Below are 21,259 nucleotides of genomic sequence, written 5' to 3' on the forward strand. Positions count from 1 at the left end.
AGTTCGTTTGATTTAACTACATTATATGCTTAAATGCTTAAATATGTTGCTTGATATTTGGGTATGTACATTGTTGTGTCGCTATCATGAAACTGTTTTCAAGTTGTTTGTTAGTATGGATAATAATTAAGGAAATTAGAAAATGAGCTTATGTATTTTTGTAATCTGTTTGTGTCTACATTTGGGATTGGGTTATGTTTGAAGAGAAGGAAGTCCGATTTGGTAGTTTAACTGCAATATTATGTTACAGCGATGTTACCGCATTATTATATATGTCAGCTCAACCGCATATTTTTATTCAAGTGGCTTAGTTCCACAACTGTAGTGTGTAGAGTGGATGGACCAACCATGGTCCTTCGTAGTGTGCAAGGTGGATAGGCCTACCGTAGCCCTAATATGGTGTGCAAGGTGGACGAAGTGGTGTTTGGTTGGGTGGGTGGGTAGGTTTATGTATGTTGCATTTCTCTATATGTAGCCCTAAGTACATATTGTTTGTATGAACTTGTGAAAAATATATACGAATGTTAGATTATTCGTGAAATGAGTTGTATGAACTAAGGTGTTTAAGTAACGTGTGTGACTGGAATTTTGTTTCTATGTAAAATTTTTCGTATGTTGGCTATGTATATTTTTTTTGTTTAGTTTTTTTCATCTTTCGTCTTTTGTTTTTGTTTCAAATTTACACTAAGCTCGTGTAGCTCATTCCCCTTAGTTTTCTTCCTCTCAGGTAATTTTTGTGTTTTGAAGCTGGACTCAGTAGCCGGAGGTCTCGAATTGATAAGTTTTGAATTGATTTAATAAAGTTTTTTTTCTCAATTTTTAATAAGTGAACTATTATTGGGATGTGAATAATTTATATGAACTGTGGTATAATTTTCATTTTAGACTTTCCTAAAGTTTTATTTGAATTAGACTTTAGAAGTTCACACATGTTTTATACTGAACCTAAATTTTGGAAGTTCACACATGTTTTTTATGAAAATGGAAATAATATGAATTTTTTAGACTGTGTTGTTTTAAACGTTCCAATTTTGAAATGTCAAATTTACGAATTTTGAATCACAGCCAAATGACGGATCTTTAGCTACAGCGATGTTTTTTTGTACTAAAAATTGTGTTTTGTTTTTCAGTGGTCAATGTGACTTCCGGGATTCGGTTGAAACTTTTGGTTCGGGTTTCGGGGTGTTATACTATGGGAGTTGGTGACTGAGGATGTAGTGGTTATATATATAGTGAGAAGGGTTGTTCTACAAAGGGGGATTTTCTCTCTACTTCGTTTTCTTCTGTTCCGTTTTCTTCTTTTCTTCGACCTTTTCGATTACACTAAATAAGAGAAAGCTAAAGAAAGTATTGCATGGAGTGATAGACATGGGATTTGAGTCAAGAAAATAGAGAATTCAGTGAACTAACAAGCTTCTTAATCTTCACGTACTTGTGGATTTGAGAAAAATGAGAAGATATTGATTTCTGCAACCTTTGAAAGAATTTTGGGAGTTCTGGTTTCTAGGTTTTTGAAGCATATGCTTCAATTTAATCTGTGTTTTTGGTTTTCATACATAGTTGTCAGGAGAAAGAAGGTTTTGGCATTTGGAAAAGCCAACCTAGCAAAGTAGAGAGAGGCATCAGGTGAGTTTCCATACTCCATATTTGGGTTTTAGTCTAGATGTTGTGCAATTGATGTGATTTTATGTTGAGTTCAGTGATGATATAGGCTTCCTGTTTATTGGATATGTTATGTATACGTTGGCAGTTTAATTACATGAAGGAGGAAACTATGTTTCCTAAGAAAATGTTATGTTTGTATCTGTGAAATGGGTATGGCATACTCCATGTTATATTTTGAATATACTGTTGTGTGTTATGCTTGTTCATGAATTGTAGAGTATGGAGGAAATGTATTGAAGAATTAGTTTGAGTAGGAATTGACGTCGTGGAGGAAAGGGACAGATGAATTGGGAAATAGAATTTTTGTCAGCTTTTTCATAATCCGAATTGGCATGTTTTGCAACTGAGATAGGCGATGGCCCAAACTTGAGGGTGAACAATTTGATGTTCTAATTAAAAAAGAGGATTTAAGGAGGAATGGATGGGTGGCAATAGGAATGAGGTGTAAGACCATGGCAGGGTCATGGTACCGATTAGAGGCTTTAAGCTTATAATAGAGTAAGACCATAGTTGGGCTATGACATCATAATAAAGTAAGACCATTGTTGGGCTGTAGCATCATATAGTGTAAGACCATATCTAAGATATGGTAACATATGAAGTTCATCACGACAGTAAACATTTCATAAATAGGAGAATTGAGATACAATTCACGTGATTATGAAGTCCTCCAGGACACCGAACAAGGAAATCCGTCATAATAATTATGGTGAATATGGAAGCATTGGAAAATTTGTTGCAATAAGGCTCTACCAAGATATGAAGGTAAGAACTATGTATGAAAGTGCGGCGTACGCGAATATGTATAGAGAAGACTTTTCCCTTACAAAGTATTTTATAATTGGGTATCCACCACTTAGGGTCCACTAGAAATGACTATATTAAATGGAAGGTCCATTGGGGACTATCTTATTTGGTAAAGTCAGTCAGAGATTAGTCAAAAGATAAGAATCTCCATGAGGATTACCAAATGATTTGAAGTTCTAGCAGAATTTATTTTAGGTGGGAAGGACCAATGGGACTATCTAGTAGATTGAAATATTTGTCAGGATTATCATATCAGGGAAGTTCACCATGGACTATCTTGTGGGACATTCATTGGGACTATTTATACTAGAGGTTTGTCAGGTATTATCAAAGTAAAGGGAAGTCCACTATAGACTATCTCGTGGGACGTCCATAGGGACTATTTATACTAGAAGTCTGTCGTGTATTATCAAAGTAAAAGGAAGTCTTCTAGGATTATTGAGGAACTGAAATGTTGCGTGGATTGTCTCATATGGCTAACTATAGAAGGGGTTTAGTAGCGATGGTCCGCCTGATTTTAAGCTTAAATCGCCTACTGATGACGTCAAGCATTCGTGGGATTTTTCAACTTCACTGATATTCACTGAAGTGGTGGTAAACAAGTGAAGGGATAACAATATCGTATACCTACGTCAAGATCTTCATCAAGGTAAAGATAATGAAAAAAATCTTCCTTCACGATGTAGTATTTAGTGATTCATCAAGTTAGCCAAGTGGGTATTTATATAAACATCCATCTAAAAGATGAAATGCTCGATAGAATATCAAGCGAGAAGAACGAAAAATCTGATATGAAGCCTTGGGCTATGGTATGAGTCACCAGGGGGTATCCATTAAGAAGTTGTGTTGTTATAAAGAGTCTACCAGGAGTCGTAGAGGAAAAAACACAAACATCGAACATGACAACAAATGGTAAAGCCTAAATGGAAAAATAGGGAATTTTAATTATTTACATAAATTCTTTATATCGATTCTTTTATGTAGTGATAAGCATATGGAACCTCACTAAGTTTGCATGAACTTATGAGTGGATTGCCTTGGATGTGGGACCAAAGACTATGTGGAAAGTTTGGAAGGGACCGAGTCGAACCTTATGGAGTCCAAGAGGATGTGCGGATTGTGGTATCGTGCATATAAAGGGGGATCCTTAGAGGCTCCGCTTGAGAGGTTTGAAGTATTAATTGAACTTGAGTTGATATATGTCATGTATAATTTAATTGCTGTATAGTTAAGTTGAAGTAATTTCCTATAGTGAATAATTAAGCAACAACTTATATGGTGACTATTGGATTATTTTTAATAAATAATACATTGAATTATTTGTAAATTTCACGTTATTTGTTGTGTTTAAATAAAAAAATATTTATTTCATCTATTTAATAAAAAAATTGGCTAGTTAAATTATTGTACCGCATGTTTGATGGGTTTAATTGGGACACCTAGTGCCTAGACTCGGTGAACGGGTCAAGTAAGGGGTGTTATGGAGAGTGCTCCTAATGGTGTTGTAACTTTGACTTCAATGTTTGAAGTCTCCTCTAAGGATAAGGTTATGGTTGTGGATCTTTCCCCTACTATTAAACCGAAACATGTTTGTCTTACGGGATCTTGTAATATATTTGAGGCCTTGAGTGTTGAGCTTGAGAATCCTAATGATATTTTTGATGATGATATCGATGTTGAATAGATAGAAGGACTTAATGATGTTCCTGATGATGATATTGAAACTGAGCAGCTTGAGTTTTCTCCTTGGAAGCCTAGGTTGGTCTTACTAAGAGTGGGTCTTCTTATGAAATCTTTGAAGGCTACAAAGCAATTGAACATTGAAAAAGGTAAGAAGAAGATGAATAATTCTCTTAGCAAGGGGCGAGGCAAATGAGGTGGTAAGAGAGGTACATGTTTTCCTCGTGTTCCATGATTTTCTCTTTTGTAATATTAGGGGGTTTTAGTAATCCTCTAAAGCAAAAACTTGTTTTTGATAGGTTAGTTAGATTGAGGATTGACGTTTGTTGTTTGTTGGAAACTAGAGTTAAGTGTAATAATGCTTCGGTTATTTTGGGGAAGTATTTTCAAGGGTGGAGATTAGTTTGCAATTATGATCTTGCAGTTAATGGTTGAATTTGGTTTATTTGGAAGAGTGCTTGTATTGTGGATTTGTTGTATGACTTTGGTCAATGTATTACATGTAGTGTAATGCCCTAAACCCGACTCGGTTCACCGAGCCCAAATCTCGAGTGTTACTACACTTATACAGACTTATACTTAATTCACTTATACAGTTTCCAACTAGTACAACTTATTTAAAATAATATTCCAATCAAGACACAAGTAATTGTGTAATGGGAAATTACAATTATTGAATCAGGAAATTCGATTACAAGGGCTTCTAAACGAAACGCATAACTTGATTACATTATTTCAAAAATGTAATCATTCAAGTAATGCTACTGGCTACACTTGTTATGCCAACTCGTTTTGTATGCATAATAGACTGATACGCTACTCCTTTGGCGTAGTCCTGGCATCGTCCCTTCTGGCGTAGACCAAAGTCGACTCACCTGTAACATAAAACACCTAGGTAAGTTCATAATAACTTAGTGAGGTAGACACCAATTACCCGGATCATATTTGCACAACCCAGTTGGTAAACCTAATGTTGGACTTGTTGTTTTTGTCCTTTGTCTCATCTTTAGCGAGTATTTTTCCTAAATTTTCCATATCTTCATACACCTCAGACATTATGCCTTACTCTGAGATTATTTCTTACCATCATCGTCTTCATAGTATTCTTTACATTCTTAAACCTGAACCCTCATGATTCCTTATCCATTTCCTTTCCATAAATCCATTCAATTGAAACACTATCATTCTAGCATACTTGACCCTAAGTCATCATTTTATCGAGGCTCGTGAATGATTACATAGAGAGATGGTTGATCGTTCTTTTAATTACATACATCCATATTACCCTTTTCTTATGCTAACCCATGACTTCTCTCTATCCTTTCAATTCATTATTCACTATTGATTCATAGTCTGATACCATACATTATCGTAGCCCATTAAGATTCTGAGTCTTACAAATTTTACTAATTACACATACGAACCATACTGAGTGTGCCATAATCATTTGGTACAAAGTTTGCCACAAGGGATGTTCTTTACTATACGCCATTGAGAGTTTTCTTATTACACACCAAGAGTGTGTCCTTTTAGAGTTTGTCGCAAGAACAATTTTGATAGAGTATGCCACGAGAGACATTCCCTTCAGAGATCGCCATGAATGTTTTTCCTTCAGAGTGCTCCATTGAGGCATTACATTTATTTTGTTGCCACAAGGGCTATCCATATAGAGATTGCAACAAAGGCTAATCTTTTCAGGCTTCATTACAAAGGCTTTCCTTTTGGATTGCCACAAAGGCTTTCTTTTCAGTTCGCCACAAAGGCTTCCTTTTCATTTCACCACAAAGGCTCCCTTTTCATTTCGCCACAAAGGCTTTCTTTTCATGCGCGTTTATGATATGGATTCGCCTAAACTCACGTTACGTGAGGTTTGCCTATCATCGTCCTAGGATACGCAGATAACCTCATTGGGTAATAACCTTCCTTTAAGTCTTTTTATATGATGTCATGGCCTAGCTATGATCTTACACAATATGCTACCATGACTATGGACTTTTCCTTTCAAAGATCGTGTTTAAAGTCTCGAATGACCCCTTTAGACTCTATCGCGGTGAACAGACACAAACTTAATTAACAGACTCTTCATGAATTGACACAATTTAATACAAACTATGCATGCAAACTATGCATGCAAGGCCCATAAAAAATTCATACTATACTTTTCTAATGTCAGTCTCATAGTTCATTTAATTTCCACAGAAATATCTAAAATAAATGGCACACTAACAAGAGTTAGCTTAGGGACTCACTTGATTCTCACCTATTGTAGTTCAAAACTCTAGATCTAGACTTCCATCGTGCAATCAATAGCAACTATCGCTACAAAACATGGAAACTCATCAAGATCTATTCATATACCCCTTTTTCCATAATTTTTAACACTAGAAATCCCCAAAAAGGGTCTTATATCTTTTATCCTACAAATCTACCAAGTCTAACATATTTACTCTTTCACAACACAAAATACAGTCATAAATCTTACTTTGACATAGAGTAATCACTAGTAAAGATCCAGATCTACAAATTAAGCTCAAGTGAAAGAAGGAAATACTTTAGGTTCCTTAAGATTTAGACAGAAATACTTCTCGAAGAAGAAAGAAGAAAAACTCCTCATTCCCTAACCTAAATATCTAAATATACAACATTTATCCCTATTGGAGTTTGACATGCATAATAGTCTTTTTCAATCTGCCTTATAAGTGGTTTACAACTATAAAGAAATGTGTACAAAAATCTAACATATTTATATATATTTGGGTTCATTCCTTCGTTCATTCTTGACCACCACGTTAGGTCGTAACCAGCACAGTAACTAACCAAACTTGTCATACAATACTGTTCGGCAATAACCTAATCACCTGAAATCCTTAATACTTTACCAAACTACTCTTCTTAACAACTTATCACTTTCTGAGACAATTCCTTTCAATATTCCAATGTCTTCTATGCACCCATTTCTACACGCTAAGAGCACCGATTGGGAAAATAACACTACGCCACTCAGATTACTTTCGGTTTACTTGTTGAATTTAAAATTCGCCACAACCGGGTGTTATATATAGTGTGCAAGTGTAGCATCAAAAAGTATTCTTTTTTAATTATTTATGCTTATAATGATGGTGTTCCTCTCCGAGAGCTATGATCTCACTTGTGCTTTGTAAGTGGCCAGGTAGGAGATGCTCCATGGTTGTTAGGTGGTGAATTTAAGGTTACACTTTCGCCCGAGAAAAATGCTTATTTCGATGGTTCTCAATCTTTTACCATTGATATGAAGGATTTTCAAGCTTTGGTTAAGGAGATTGAACTCTTTGATCATGCTTATTTTGGTCTTGTTTTCATTTGGTCTAATTATCAACTAGATAGGCCGCTTGCCAAGAAGCTTGAAAGAGTTCTTGTTAATGCTGCTTGGTTGCAATTTCTGCCTCATTCACGGGTTGAGTTTGCTGCTCCAAGTTGTTAAGATCATTGTCCTTCTATTGTTTGGTTGGAGCGACCTGTGCAACCCTTACCTAAGCTTTTTTCGTTCTTTAATTTATGGGCTAAACATAATAGGTTTTTACAGTTTGTTGTTGAATCTTTGTAGCCTACTATGGTTGGTGATCCTATGTTGAAGTTATTTACACGGCTTAAGAGACTTAAGCCTGTTTTAAAGATGCTCAATACTGAGGAGTTGGAAATCTTGCAGCATGCTTTGTTTTGGGGTGATCTAGCTAGAGCTGGTCATATTGATCAGGTGATAGCTAATCTTCTGGTTTTGCAAGAGGTCGAAGCATGTTTTTATCAACAAAAAACTTGAGTGTAGTGGATTAGGGAGGGGGATTAAAATACTAAACTTTTTCATAGTACTGTTGTAGTAAAGTGGAATAAACACACTATTAATTCTCTTTTTGATGCAGCTAGTAATCGATTAGAATATTTTTATCAAATTGTTGCAGAGATTTTGGAATTTTATCAGCATAGTCTCGGTACAGTTGATTCCAATATTGTTAAGTGCCCGATTCTTTACTTCAAGAGTTACTACCTAAACTGGCTGATGATGCTCATCGTGTGTTGACTAGTTCTATTACCAATGAAGAGTAAAGACAGCTATTTTTGGGTAGGGGAATGAGAAAGTCCCTGGTCCTGATGGTTTCACATCTTTCTTCTTCAAATTAATATGGGGTATAATGGGGCCTAATTTTCTTGAGTCTGTTCAGAAGTTTTTTGCATTTTGGCTACCTTTAATGCTACTTCAATTTCCTTCGTTCCTAAATGTGATAACCCTGGCTATGTGAAAGATTTTTGACCTATTTCTTATTGTAACTCAATTTATAAGTGCATAACCAAGTTTTTAGTTAATAGAATGACTCCTTTTCTACCTGCTTTAATCTCTAACAGTCAGAGTGCCTTTGTTAAGGGGCATAGTTGTTGGATTTGGTGCCCTAAGTGTAGTCTTTTTGTCTAAGTACACTTGTAATTTCTTCAAACAGATTGGTTAATAAAATTATTCATAAATAACATTAATACTTTGTATATTGTCCTCGCATGATTTTTGCATGCAAAGTAAAATGCAAGCAAATGTTGCTCATTGGTTGTCTAATGTTTAACTAATATTAAACGGTATTACGTGGTCAGATCATAATACAGAAAGATAGAACCTAAACATGTCATTAGTCTAATCGAAAATAATCAAACTGATTGAAAGACTAACATGTCGTCTATCAAATCTAATTGGGGAGATGTCTTGTCTTGGGCATCGGAGCGGATGACTCCCAAAAGATAGAGACATAGATGTGACTGATTGGATTGGCAGTACATTGAACTAGACCCAAGTAGAATAGATCCTGAATCTGTTTATGGATTTATTCACTTGTGATGTTCATAGTGTGGCATACCTAAATCCTGAGTGGATGGCGGACTATGTATGCATGACTCATACACTTTGATGTAAGTAAAAGCCTGAGTTCGAATAAGTAAGGAACTGAAAGCTGGTGCGTTGGGGGTACAACTTCTGCAGTATATAGCATCATTCACAACAGTGGAATTCATAACCCGAGACATGGGTAAATGATATCCTCTCATTAGCATTACATAGTTGATGAAAAGTAAACATGGTCATAAGTCTTTCGTTTTTATGATAAATAACTTATTTACTATTCGATAGTAATTGACTTTTCATGAAGAAAGATGTAATGGTTACTATGAGATAAAATAGGATTATATTGAGAGAACGGATATTATCCCAAAGAGATCAATGATATCATATTATGGTAACACACTTATGACAATGTCATTGGACGAGCACTGAGTAGTTGCTTTCGTAATGGTATGACGTTAGGGAGAGCTTAGTCATGATACTATAGTGGAATGATTATAGTTTTTTTTTAAATGGAAAAATGGAATCATTTGGAAATGGATGTAAGTTTCTAAAATGGAAATGGAAATAATTTATTTGTAATTCTATATGGATTACTTAAAAATGATCGGAAGAATGAATTTATATTTTTTAGCTGTTTTGAAGCCTGAACATGAAAATAAACCATTCGGTCATAATGAACATGTTGAGTTGTAAAATATTAAACAAATTTTCTCGAAATTTTACTAAGGTTAAAATGGTCAAAATTTTATCAGGGGGTAAAATCATCAAAAAAATTTTGGGGGTAAAATAGGGATGATAAAATTATTTAATATAGAATATTAAAGTTTATTTTGGAAAATAGAAAAACTGAATCGGGTTAGATCACATTATAAAGTATTGGGTCACAAGGCCTAGGAAGTACTTGTAATTGGACCCGATCTGAAAGAGGCCCAAAACCCCTCATATAACATGAAGGGGGCGATAATCCTAGTAGGAATACTAGGGTGTTAAGTGGGAAGTTTTTTTCTATTTAAAATAAACCACTATAACTCAATAAGAATTCTACATTCTCTTCTTATAAATAGATGGCATCTGTAAAACATAAAACATAACTTTGAGAGATTGTTACTCTATCAAAAAATAGGGAAAAGTTATTCTCAACTATTAAATATATTTTTCCAAAATAAAAATTCTTATCGGTTTCTATTAAATAATAAAGAATTTTTTGTTTTCACCCAAAATAAAAAAGAAATTTTTTTCTAGTTCTGTGTTTCGCTTTAATTGGTTCGAGCCCATACTCGAAGCAGTTTGTGGTACGAGAATAGCGGAGCAGACCGATTAGTTGAAATCCAGGAAGAATGAACATCCGTTAAGCCGAAAATACATGTATGAATTCAGTTAGGGTTTATTGTTATAAATATCACAAATCGGGTCGTTTTTCAAAATTTTAATTTTCTGTTGTGCAAGAAAACCACTTTCAAACTAGATTTTTTTCCAATAGTAGTATCACTGATAATACCATGTTGGTTCATGATCTAATGCGAGGGTATGGTAGAAGGCATATTTCTTTTAGATGTGCCTTGAAGGTTGATCTCTAAAAAGAGTTTGATTCTTTACACTAGGGTTTTTTCTTTTCAGTGCTTAGAGCTCAAGGGTTTCTTGAAAAGTTTTTGAAGTGGATTAAAGTTTGCTTAGCTACTCCTCGATTCTCTGTCTCCCTTAATGGAAGTCTCGTGGGTTCTTTCATGGGAAGAAAGGTATTCGACAGGGAGATCCTATTTTTCCTTATCTATTTGTGCTTGCAATGGATGTGTTATTTAGGTTATTGGATGTTGCATCCACAAATGCTCTCTTTAAGTATTATCTCAAGTGGCTTAGAGCGTAGTTATCTCATCTCATGTTTACTGATGATCTTATTTTTTTAAGGGTACTGTTGATTCGATGGTTGGTGTTTATTGTGTTCTTCAGTAATTTTACTTGCTTTTTGGGTTGCAACTCAATGCCTCCAAAAGTGAATTGTTTGTTTCTGAGGTGCCTCGAGAGGAGTTGGCTCTCATGACTTCTTGTACAGGGTTTAAAGTTGGTAGGCTACCAATGAGGTACCTTGGTGTTCCTTTTGTTTCTCGAAAGTTGTCTCGATCTGACTGTGTTGCTTTAACCAATAGGATTTTGGACAGGATTCAAGCGTGGTCTACTAAGCACTTGAGTTTTACTGGTAGACTGCAACTTAATAAGGTTGTGATCTTTAGTGTTCAAGCCTATTGGAACTATCAATTTCTAATGTCTAAGAGTGTTTTCAAAAAGGTTTGTCAATTATGTCTTAGCTTCTTTTAGAAAAGGAATGTTGGCTCGAGTCGAGGGGCTGGTGTTTGTTGGAAGACTATTTCTTTACCTAAATCTGGGGGGACTTGGGACTAAAAAATGTGGCAGAATGGAATCAAGCTTGCGTTTTGGAACTTATCCGTGCCTTGCTTGCAGGAGAGGGGTCTCTTTGGATCGCTTGGGTTAGTGAATATGTGTTAAAGGCTAAGAGTTTTCTGAATGTGGCTCCTACTTCGATGAGTAGCTAGAATTGACGCAGGATGCTTAAGTTGAAGCATTTGGTTGCTGCCACTTCTCAACAGTTTGTTAATGCTAAAGTGAGTACTTCTCGATTGTGGGAGGCAATTAGAACTCGTGGTCTAAAGATAGAGTGGCACTGTTTGCTACAGTTCCCTTTGCATATTGTTAAGCATTCTTTTATTGTTTGGATGGTCATTCTTAATAGGCTCCCTACTCGGGACCACTTGCTTGCTTTTGAGATTTCTGTTGATACTTATTTTTTTTTGTATGGATGTTGCAGAGATGTGTGACCATATTTTCTTTGAGTGTAGTTTTTCAAGGAATGTGTGGCAGTCGGCTTTGCAGCTTTGCTCCATTCATAGAGCTGTGGGAACTTGGAGGCAAGAGTTAGCTTGAGCAACATTGAAAGTTAAAGTGAAAGTCCTTGCTTGTTGCTATACTCAAGCTTTCTTGGAATGCATATTTGTATGTGATATGGATATAGAGGAACAAGAGGTATTTTGGTGCATCTTTCTTGACTGAAGATTCTGTCTTGGTGCAAATTAAAGTGATTGTGCAGGCTCGTTTAGCAGAAAGACCAATCAATAGAGCTGGCCTTGTTAATGCTTCAGTTTGTGCTTCTTGAGGTATCATTGGTTGTATAGCTTAAAGTTATTGTACAGTGATTTTTTCTTCTTTTGTAGCAGTTTAATTGCTTCTCGAATTAATAGATTTCATCATTCATCAAAAAAAAAGAAAACTTTACAAAAAAAAATCATTTTAATCCTATTTAATTTTTCACCTCTTTTAATCTTTAATCTTACATTATTTGTTAAATCACTCCAATACCTTAAATTCATTATTTTGCTTTAAGTAACCATCTTCTGCAACTAATACAGTATTTATAATTTTATATTGGGTTTACAACTTTGAATTTTTGGTCACTGCCTCGAGAGATTTTGTACATTGATCTTGCGTGAAAAATGAGCTTCTGCAAGCGGGTTTAGAGCTGTCCATGGGCGGGCGGGCCGGCCTGAGAAAAAATTCGGCCCGACTCTTAGGCCGAGCCGGCCCTACTGAAATATGGGCTGAAATTTTGCCTGAGCCCACTGGAAAAATAATAAGCCCTAGCCCGGCCCGGCCCGATTTTTAATAAACACAAAAAAAAAAATTTTAAAATAAAAAAATAAAAAAATATTTTTAAAGTATTTTAAAATTAAAAAATAAAAATAAAAAATATATATTTATTATATTCGGGCCGGGCGGGCCAAAAAAGTTGAGCCCGAGCCCGGCCCATTTTTTAAATAGGCCTCATTTTTTTGCCCAAGCACATATTTCGGGCCTATATTTTTACTCGAACCCTCCCATATTTTGGGCGGGCCGTCGGGCCGGGCCGGGCCGCCCGGCCCATGGACAGGTCTAAGCGGGTTCCTACCTATATCACGGCAAAAAAAAGTAGAATACATAGATATTGTGGATTAAAATAAAAAAAATGTTTAAAAAATATATCAAATAAAAAAAATGATATTATTAAATTAACTCTAATAGAGTACTAAACAATATAAAAGTTAAGTACTGAAAGTTTATATAAAATTTTAATTTAATATTTTCTCCAAAACAAAAATAAAATTACTTCAACTTTAAAATAATTTTATTATACGTGAATAGTATTTTATATGACACTTAATAAAATCTCATGTTTGAATTACATGAATGGAGAAAATTGTGTTCGGAAAATGTTGCCCTTCTTTAAAGTTTAATCTAGTTAAACTCTAAATTTAATTGAGATTCAATATAAATACCAAATATGAATTTTTTTGTTTAAAACGGTTGAAAAATATAGACATTACATATATAATAATAATAATAAGAGTAATTACATGTTATTATTTACTATCATAAAAGAATAATCTAAATTAAAAGTGATCTAATTTAGTTAAGGTTTATTGGTTATGGATCAAATATGTGTAGATACTCTAGTAACTAATTTCTAATTGATAATTGGTTTGTTAGAAATTAGGATTAATATGCGAAGTTATATATTAGGGTTATAGTCCCAAATTATACATAAGTAACTTTTCTAATATCTCATCTCTATATTACTTGTGTGATAATTTGGAAGATTAAAACCGCAAGATTCATAGATTTCAAGAAATCAATTAATTCAGGTACGCTTTCGCATCTAGTTTGGGTCTTGATTTAACATGACAGATTCTGATGTATTAAGTTTTATTTCATCATGTTGAATCATTGAGAACGAATTAGCTCTCTATTATTTTTAAGTTAATTTTTTTTAAAAAAGTTGGATGAGTTTAATATATGAATTTGGTGTTTCAATCATACATGCATTAAAATCTTTTTGTTTTAGGGTTTATATTATATTTTATTTTTTAATTTGGGTGATGTTAAATTTTCATGCTTCAATTGAAACTCAACATTCTTAAATATATTTGAACCATTAAATTTCTACCGATTTCTTTGCTTTCTTGTTAATAATGACAATAATGAACATATATTTGCACGTTGTTTATTTATTATAATTTTTTTTTATGATTTGTGTGTTTGGTTAAAACCAAAATTGATGATATCAAACTCGCATACGTTTCGATTTAAACATGCTTTGATTGGTTGAAGGTAGTCAATGTTTAATAGCGACTTCAACGCTAATAATATCATCATAAGAATTTTTTTACTACATTCTTTTGTCTCAACATCAGTGCTTGAATTTTAATTCCTAAATTAAATGTAAAATTGATATTTAACAAACAAAACCATTAAAATTTGAAATTTGGAACTAAAATAAAAAACTATAATATTAAATTAATATTCTTTATGATCTTCTTTCTTTGATGTTTTCCATGTTCTTCTTCAACTATTTTTCTTACTAAAATAAATTATTAGTTTTGAGATTTTCAAAGCTTTTACATAAGTCTTATTTTATTTTTGTTTGTTTCTAAAAATTATGCAACAACATTCTCTTTATTTAAAATTTTCATTTTAAATTTAGCTACATTAGATTTGATGTATGGTTAAATTATTAGTTTTAATAATGAAGGATCTGATTGCGTAATATTGATAATTTGGGAATATAATTAGAATAATTTAAAGTTTAGGGACCAATTTAAAATGATGTTCATAGTTTGAGGCTGTCCTACACAATTAACTCAATAAATTACAATATTGTATGTGGTCGGACACCACAAATTCAGTTGGAGAGAAAAGAAAGAAAGTCGATGAATCGATCGTGGCAGAAAGCTTTTGTACGCAATCTATCTAAGCATAACAAAACCCATTCCTTGTGTTTCCAGTGAATGGGTAGATGGAGAGCAGCTGCTTCGCTTCTCTTCACCCACTTAACCAAAACCTCCTTCCCTTCTCTTCCTCCCAAACCTCTTTTCCTATCCCTTTCTTCAAGCCCTGCTTTCTGTTTTCTTCTTGCAAGACCATTCTCAGCTCTCCCATCTCAACTTCCCATTTATCCTAGCGATTCTGAAAATGGGTCTCCTTATTTTTCCCAACAAAATCATGGGTTTGTTTCACAAGAAGAAGAAGAGGAAATTGGCAAGATTCCCATCAAAGCTTATTTCCTTTGTACCAGGTTTGCTTTATGATATTCCATGTTTCAAATTTGATTCGAAGATAAGATTTTTAATTTTTAATTTTTGATATATCGTTTGCCTTTTTTCCTGTTACAATTTGGTTTTGGTTTTGGCAGTATCGATTTGAAGAGTATGCAAGCTGAGAATTTAAGCAACATCGTACCTCCTTCTTCTCGTTCATCAAACTATATTGCTCTCAGATATTGTGATTTCCCTCCAGGCGTTACTGTAAGATGTTTAACAAGTTAATTTAGTTCTTCAACTTCAATTTAACTTGTTCGTACCTAGTTAATTTTGCTGGGCACCATTTTCTTGATCTTTGAGGAAATTATTAGAAGGAACAGTTTGTAGCACTAGCAATGATTAAGTCGAATTTGATAAGGAACTTCCTTTTCATTGTATAGGCTTGTGACAGTATTTCTTTTCCTTGTTGAGATATAAGTTTGATTATGGTTCTTATTTTAGCATCCTAAGATCATTCCTCGGGCTACCGTTTATCTTTAGTGTCAAGCACATGTTAAGAATGTTTTGAGTTGAGTAACATGTTGAGTTGTACTATTTTTGTATTAAACTGCCAATTCTGCGAATGCCCTTTGTCTTTGTTGTTCGATTGTACTTCTTTTCTCTAACACCTCTATGGTTTAGGCACTTGGAATGAATGACAAAGTCAGTAGCTGCCGTTACATGGTCATTTTTCAGTATGGTTCTGCTGTCTTGTTTAACATTGAGGACCGTGAAGTTGAGAGCTACCTCGAAATAGTTCAGAGACATGCTTCTGGATTGCTTCCAGAAATGAGGAGAGATGGTAAATTCCTTTTTGTGGGGGTGGGGTTACATTTAGTATCATATAAATTTTCATATGCCTTGAAATTTCTTTCCCTTGTATTTATATCATTAGCAATGGCGGCCCATGTCCATAAACAATCAAGGTTAGTGTTACCGAAAGAAAAGGTGGACTGTTGGGCGTATTTTTAAGTACTTTGGTTCAAGTTGCTCAAGTGACACCTAAACTATCTGCTATAGGATATTACTACTGTATGCTAATCTAGCAAACCACATGAAGTTTTTGAGTAAAAACTGTGTTCATATATAAGGGATTTGTCCTCTTTCTGCCCTATATAACTTTTCTCACAACTAGGGTTATGAATTTAGATTATCCTGTAGTTTGCATGCTGATCACAAACTAATATGATGTCTGTTTGATCTTTTGGATTAGATTACTGTGTAAAAGAGCAGCCACTCTTGGCTAAGGATATGCAGGGAGGACCAGACTACATTGTTGTCAAAACCTTGGACACTGATAGTATTCGCATTATTGGAAGTGTTCTTGGTCAAAGCATAGCATTGGATTATTTTGTTTCACAGGTATTTCAATTAATTTGCATGAAGCATTTATAGTCAGGAAAGAAGGTATTTATTTAAATTTTGACTACAATACTGCTTGTTCCAAATTCAAGGCTTTAAAAGCTGTGATAGTGCAAGTTATTTTCTATGGGGACCTGAATATAGTCTCTCTACACGTACCTCAGGTTGATGGTATGGTTGAAGAGTTTGCCAATATAAATCGTGCAATGGAAAAGACAGGAACTTTCACAATGGATAGGACAAAGCTCATTAAACTTGTTGGAAAAGCTAATTCAAATTTGGCTGATGTAATTCTTAAAGTTGGTCTTTTCGAGAGGTAAGACCTCTGGCACCAGTACTTGTTTTACACAGTGCTTTATTGTGTGACAAGATATTTTCTATACTTTACATTCCAAGTCGGGAGTTTGCTCTCTGTTTCTTTTCTCTATTATTTTAATTAATGTTTTAGATGAATCATTGCACTGTATTTGCTTTGCAGTCATTAAAGGGTGATGTGAGAAATCTAGCTACTAAGTTGATTGTTTTATTAGGTGTCTATGTTTATGCGAACTATTTCCCAGTTTTTTCCCCTCTCCTTCCCTTTTCTTTTCTCCTTCGGAAAGGTGGTGGGAACACAAAGGAGATATTTGTGGATTGTTTATCCTTGATCATTCAACTGTTTTTACGAAGCATCTCGAACGTTGGTTATATATCTTCTTATTTATAAAAAAGTTTCTCAGAGAACCTTTATTGCATGATTTCAGCAAGGTGAATACACTTGAATAATGAAATGAATACAGGCAACATTCATTTCTTGTTAAACATTGAATGACTGAGCATTAGATGCATGAGTTAGATTTGTGAGCACCTGATATTCGATATTTTTGTGATTCTTCCCATTGTCCAGATCAGAAATTGCTTGGAGAGAAGCTAAGTATGCTCAAATATATGAGTACCTTCGGGAGGAGTATGAGGTGACACAACGCTTTGGGAATCTAGATTTCAAGCTAAAATTTGTAGAGGTAACCATGTGTTTCAATAACACTCATGGTAATTCAGTTCCAGGTTGAATTTCAAAGAGAATATTTTTCATACTAAGAAATGATGGGTTATAAGTTATAGGCATATAGATAAAGAAACTAGATTGTTCCCCAGGAAACAAAGTGTATAGGTATGACTGAGAAGACAACTGAATTTTCATTGAATTCAAAGTTAGATAAACCGAAATATTAAAGGGTTTAGATGCTGAATTATAATATATTCTTATACAAAAAAAAAAGAGTAAGGAATTATAATTTATTCAATAGGCTGAAGTGCTCAAAGGTGCGGCTCCCTCCACAACTGTCTAGAGCTTTGTGTGACCTTGAAGCTTTTATTTTCAAAATAATTTTTCGTATATTAAAGTTTTGGAACTGATTGCCACTTTGATTTAGGGGTTATTGCATTACATGTGATAGTCTTGTGTGGTAAAATGATGGTGCATTTTCTTCCCTATATGTAACAATCTTTAGGAGTCTAAACTGAAGCTTTTTATTTTGTTTATTGCAGCACAATATTCATTTCCTTCAGGAAGTTATCCAAAATAGACGGTCGGATCTCTTGGAATGGTGTATCATTTTCTTGTTGGCTATCGAGAACATAATAGCAATATACGAGATTGTCCGCGAATCAACCGGAGTTTCTTTGTGATTTCGTGAGGTATGGGCAAATTCATCATAGTAGCAAAAGATCAAACGTTGAATTCATATTTAACATGTATTCTTTCTCCGCTAATTTGGCACATCAATCATTTAAAATAAATTCATTTATCAGTAGGCAATAGGCAACCAAGTTTTTATGTATCAGAAACCAAAGCTTATAGCTATTGAATTATTGAAGCCATAGCAGCTTTTACTGGCAATGGGGACATCCGTGGTGAAAACCCTTTCCATGTATCCGTTTTAGGTCTTCAAATATGAGAATCAGAAAGGTCAAATTATGATTTTGATCCCTATACCATGCTAAAATTTGAGATTAATGTCATTAAAATGCTTAAATGTGTTTTTTTTTGGGATAAATTAACATTTAGTTTCTGAATTTGGTAACTTTTTCTAACTTCGTCCTTAAATTTTGGTTCACGTTAGATTCGGAATTTCATAGTTTTTTCTTTTAATTAGGTCTTTGAAGTTGAATTTCGTTAAGGTATGATGATGTGGCACTTTGAAACTTTAAAAAAAAATTAGAAAATCTTTTAAAAAAACAATTATAATATTATAATGAATTTTTAAATTTTTTAAAATTTTGAGTGACATATTATAATCTTAATAGTGTTATGTAATCATACTATAATGTAATTAAGTTCAAGGGCTAAATTGAAAAAACTTGTCAAATCCTAAGATTGATGTGGACTAAAAAAGTTAAAGGATTAAGGTAAAAAAAAAACCAAGTTTAGAGGCTAAATATTACTATATTTTTTAAAAGAAGAATCCTTGTTAACTCAAATTATGTCAAATTAAAGAAACTAAATCATAGTAAAAGGACTATAACTAGAATTTAAGCAGTTAGAAATAACAGCCAACTTGTTTGAGCAGAGACTAGATGAATGAAATTGGTTTCGTTTGAAGCAAAATGAAAAAGGAGTCCTTTGAAACATTACTGGTAAACCATCCAAAGCTATTTAAGCAGTAAACCCAAAATTATAAATATAATAGTTGTGCCCTATACCCCCTCCAAATAAATAAGCAGTGATGAATAATATGTGCTCAAAATTCTTCAACTCTAACAGCATCCCTGGGTGTTTCATAAGCATCTTTTGGCCTTGACTTCTTAACTCCAGCAGTAAACCACACCTTGTCTGATTTATAGCCTTCAACCGCCACACTTGTCACTTTAACCCAAACTAGGACCTTTGTCTTCATTCCCTCGATGCCTGTCAGCTTTCCCCGAAGGAGAATCCCCTTCACACGCATTGCGTATCTTATGACCGAGGAATCCTTGAAGCTGACCTCACACGGAGAGGACATGTAAACAATCAGCTTCGCCTTGGTTTCATCGAATTCGTAACAGATAACATTCTGGGGAAAGAGGCCTGGCGGTAAGTTGTACTCTCGAAGGAGATCTGGCAAGCTTTTCGTTGGCTTTCCTGTAGGAAAGAACTAGTTATTTCGTGCAATATATTCAGGAAAGCAAGCAGAACAAAGTCATGCATAATATTGTTCTTGAACGAAATATTCAATCAATAACACATCATGCAAAAGAAAGACCACTGACAGAAATTTCTTTTTCATATTGAAGAACAAGGAGCTGAAGCAAGCCGGAGGAGGATTTTAACCACAAACTGAACATCACAGGAGTGGAGATAATGCAACTATTTGACAGTTGACTACCACACTAGATTTGTTCATATTTCTCATATCAGTGTTCATGAAGGGGTTAGGAACTGAAATTTTCAAGACATGGTGATTTTCGACGGCAAACCCTTTCTTTTTTCCCTTATAATAGCTGAATGGGAGGGAAGGACTCATGCTCGGAATCTCCTTTAAAAAAGCAACGTAGGGGCCAGAAATAGTAGGCATTGCAAAGCATTTGAAGACTACAAAAAAGTAAGTATCTGCCACTCTCCTTAACTGAAAAATACGCACTTACTCGCTACTCAGTCTATGCTTCGTCACGCTGACTAATACAAGCAAAAAATGAGTACGCATATAAAATAATTCTGTACCTTTCAGTTTGTTGAAAACCCATTTTGCCTTCTCTTCAACGGTGTTTGAGAAAGTCTGCAGAAGTTAACATTTCAGAGAAACTGAAAGGTAAAGGAGCATGAACTATAAATATACAAATGGACATTCGAAATCATGTTTCAATGTCTATTAGCATTAGTACTCTTCTTTAAAAGTTGAACTCAGTGATGGCTTTTCCCAACTATATACTGATAAGATAAAACTAATTTAAACATCAGGTCTAAGGTGGTCTTTTGGTACTAGATAACTACAGTAATGCTAATGCAATGAAAGGACGATACTTAAACATCCATTGTTGAACCAAACCTTTGTCCTAAAACTCTAGAATCAATTTGAAATGTTTCCACATGTATAAGACAAACATATATGATAATTTGAAACCGGGGGAATCCCACAGAAGTACAAGAAATTAAGCAAAAATCAAATCACTTGCAATACTATCTTCCAAGACAAAATGCAATCTTTATCATCTGAAATGAAGAAATGAATGTCCTACACATAAATCTTATCACAAAAATACATTTTCATCTCAGCCAAACATTTTATTTTTTTACAAATACGTTCATGTTTAGTTCATAACCCCATCTCTGAAATCAGTACTTTTTTGCTTAAAAGTAAAAACCCCACAGATCTTGCATTACCTAACAATTCCATATACTATCAAAAGGTTATCCTTTTATCAACCCACATTACAAAATCCATAAACCAAAATACTAATACAAAGAAGAAAAAAGCAAAAAAAAAACCCAAAAAAGAAGATTACTTTACTTACAGTCAGATCTTCAGTGATGTTAGAGAACTCTTCCTTAGCTTTCTTTGAGATCCATAACCCACCAACTTTCAAGCTCCCGACTTTAGTTAATGCTTTCTCCATTTTCTACTTGTCTCTGCCTCTCACCAAAAGAGCAAAGCTTTCCCTCTTTTGCTCAGTGAGTTAAAAGAAAGAAAAGCTAAAGGTGAAGGAACAAATCCCAAAAGCAACAGACAAATATTCATATGCTAGCTGTACATTGAAGAAGATGAAACAAAAAAGCGGCTGTCTTCTGGGTTGGGATTCTCGACCATTT

At 34.3% G+C, this 21,259-nt stretch overlaps 2 protein-coding genes across 5 annotated transcripts; one reads left to right on the forward strand and one right to left on the reverse strand.

Moving 5' to 3' along the window:
- Window positions 1-14,735: 14,735 nt before the first annotated feature.
- Window positions 14,736-20,330, forward strand: LOC105782685 (protein RETARDED ROOT GROWTH, mitochondrial). 4 transcript variants are annotated; one of them, XM_012607588.2, is made up of 8 exons: window positions 14,736-15,128; window positions 15,246-15,357; window positions 15,775-15,934; window positions 16,346-16,494; window positions 16,659-16,810; window positions 17,381-17,495; window positions 18,022-18,171; window positions 19,747-20,330. In XM_012607588.2, exons 1-7 carry the CDS (start codon window positions 14,842-14,844, stop codon window positions 18,160-18,162), a joined length of 1,116 nt encoding a protein of 371 aa, XP_012463042.1. In that variant the 5' UTR covers window positions 14,736-14,841; the 3' UTR covers window positions 18,163-18,171; window positions 19,747-20,330. The 4 variants fall into 4 exon arrangements, 3 of the variants coding, with proteins under 3 accessions (XP_012463042.1, XP_012463041.1, XP_012463043.1); XR_001129887.2 differs by lacking the exon at window positions 17,381-17,495; XM_012607587.2 differs by lacking the exon at window positions 19,747-20,330 and having other exon boundaries at window positions 18,022-18,373.
- LOC105782686 (uncharacterized protein At5g01610) lies at window positions 19,052-21,114 on the reverse strand. Its single transcript, XM_012607590.2, has 3 exons — window positions 20,965-21,114; window positions 20,174-20,228; window positions 19,052-19,594 (listed from the first exon to the last, which is right to left on the reverse strand). Exons 1-3 carry the CDS (start codon window positions 21,064-21,066, stop codon window positions 19,215-19,217), a joined length of 537 nt encoding a protein of 178 aa, XP_012463044.1. The 5' UTR covers window positions 21,067-21,114; the 3' UTR covers window positions 19,052-19,214.
- Window positions 21,115-21,259: the final 145 nt, after the last annotated feature.

Source organism: Gossypium raimondii, chromosome 13 (genome assembly GCF_025698545.1).
Source record: "Gossypium raimondii isolate GPD5lz chromosome 13, ASM2569854v1, whole genome shotgun sequence".
Taxonomy (NCBI): Eukaryota; Viridiplantae; Streptophyta; class Magnoliopsida; order Malvales; family Malvaceae; genus Gossypium; species Gossypium raimondii.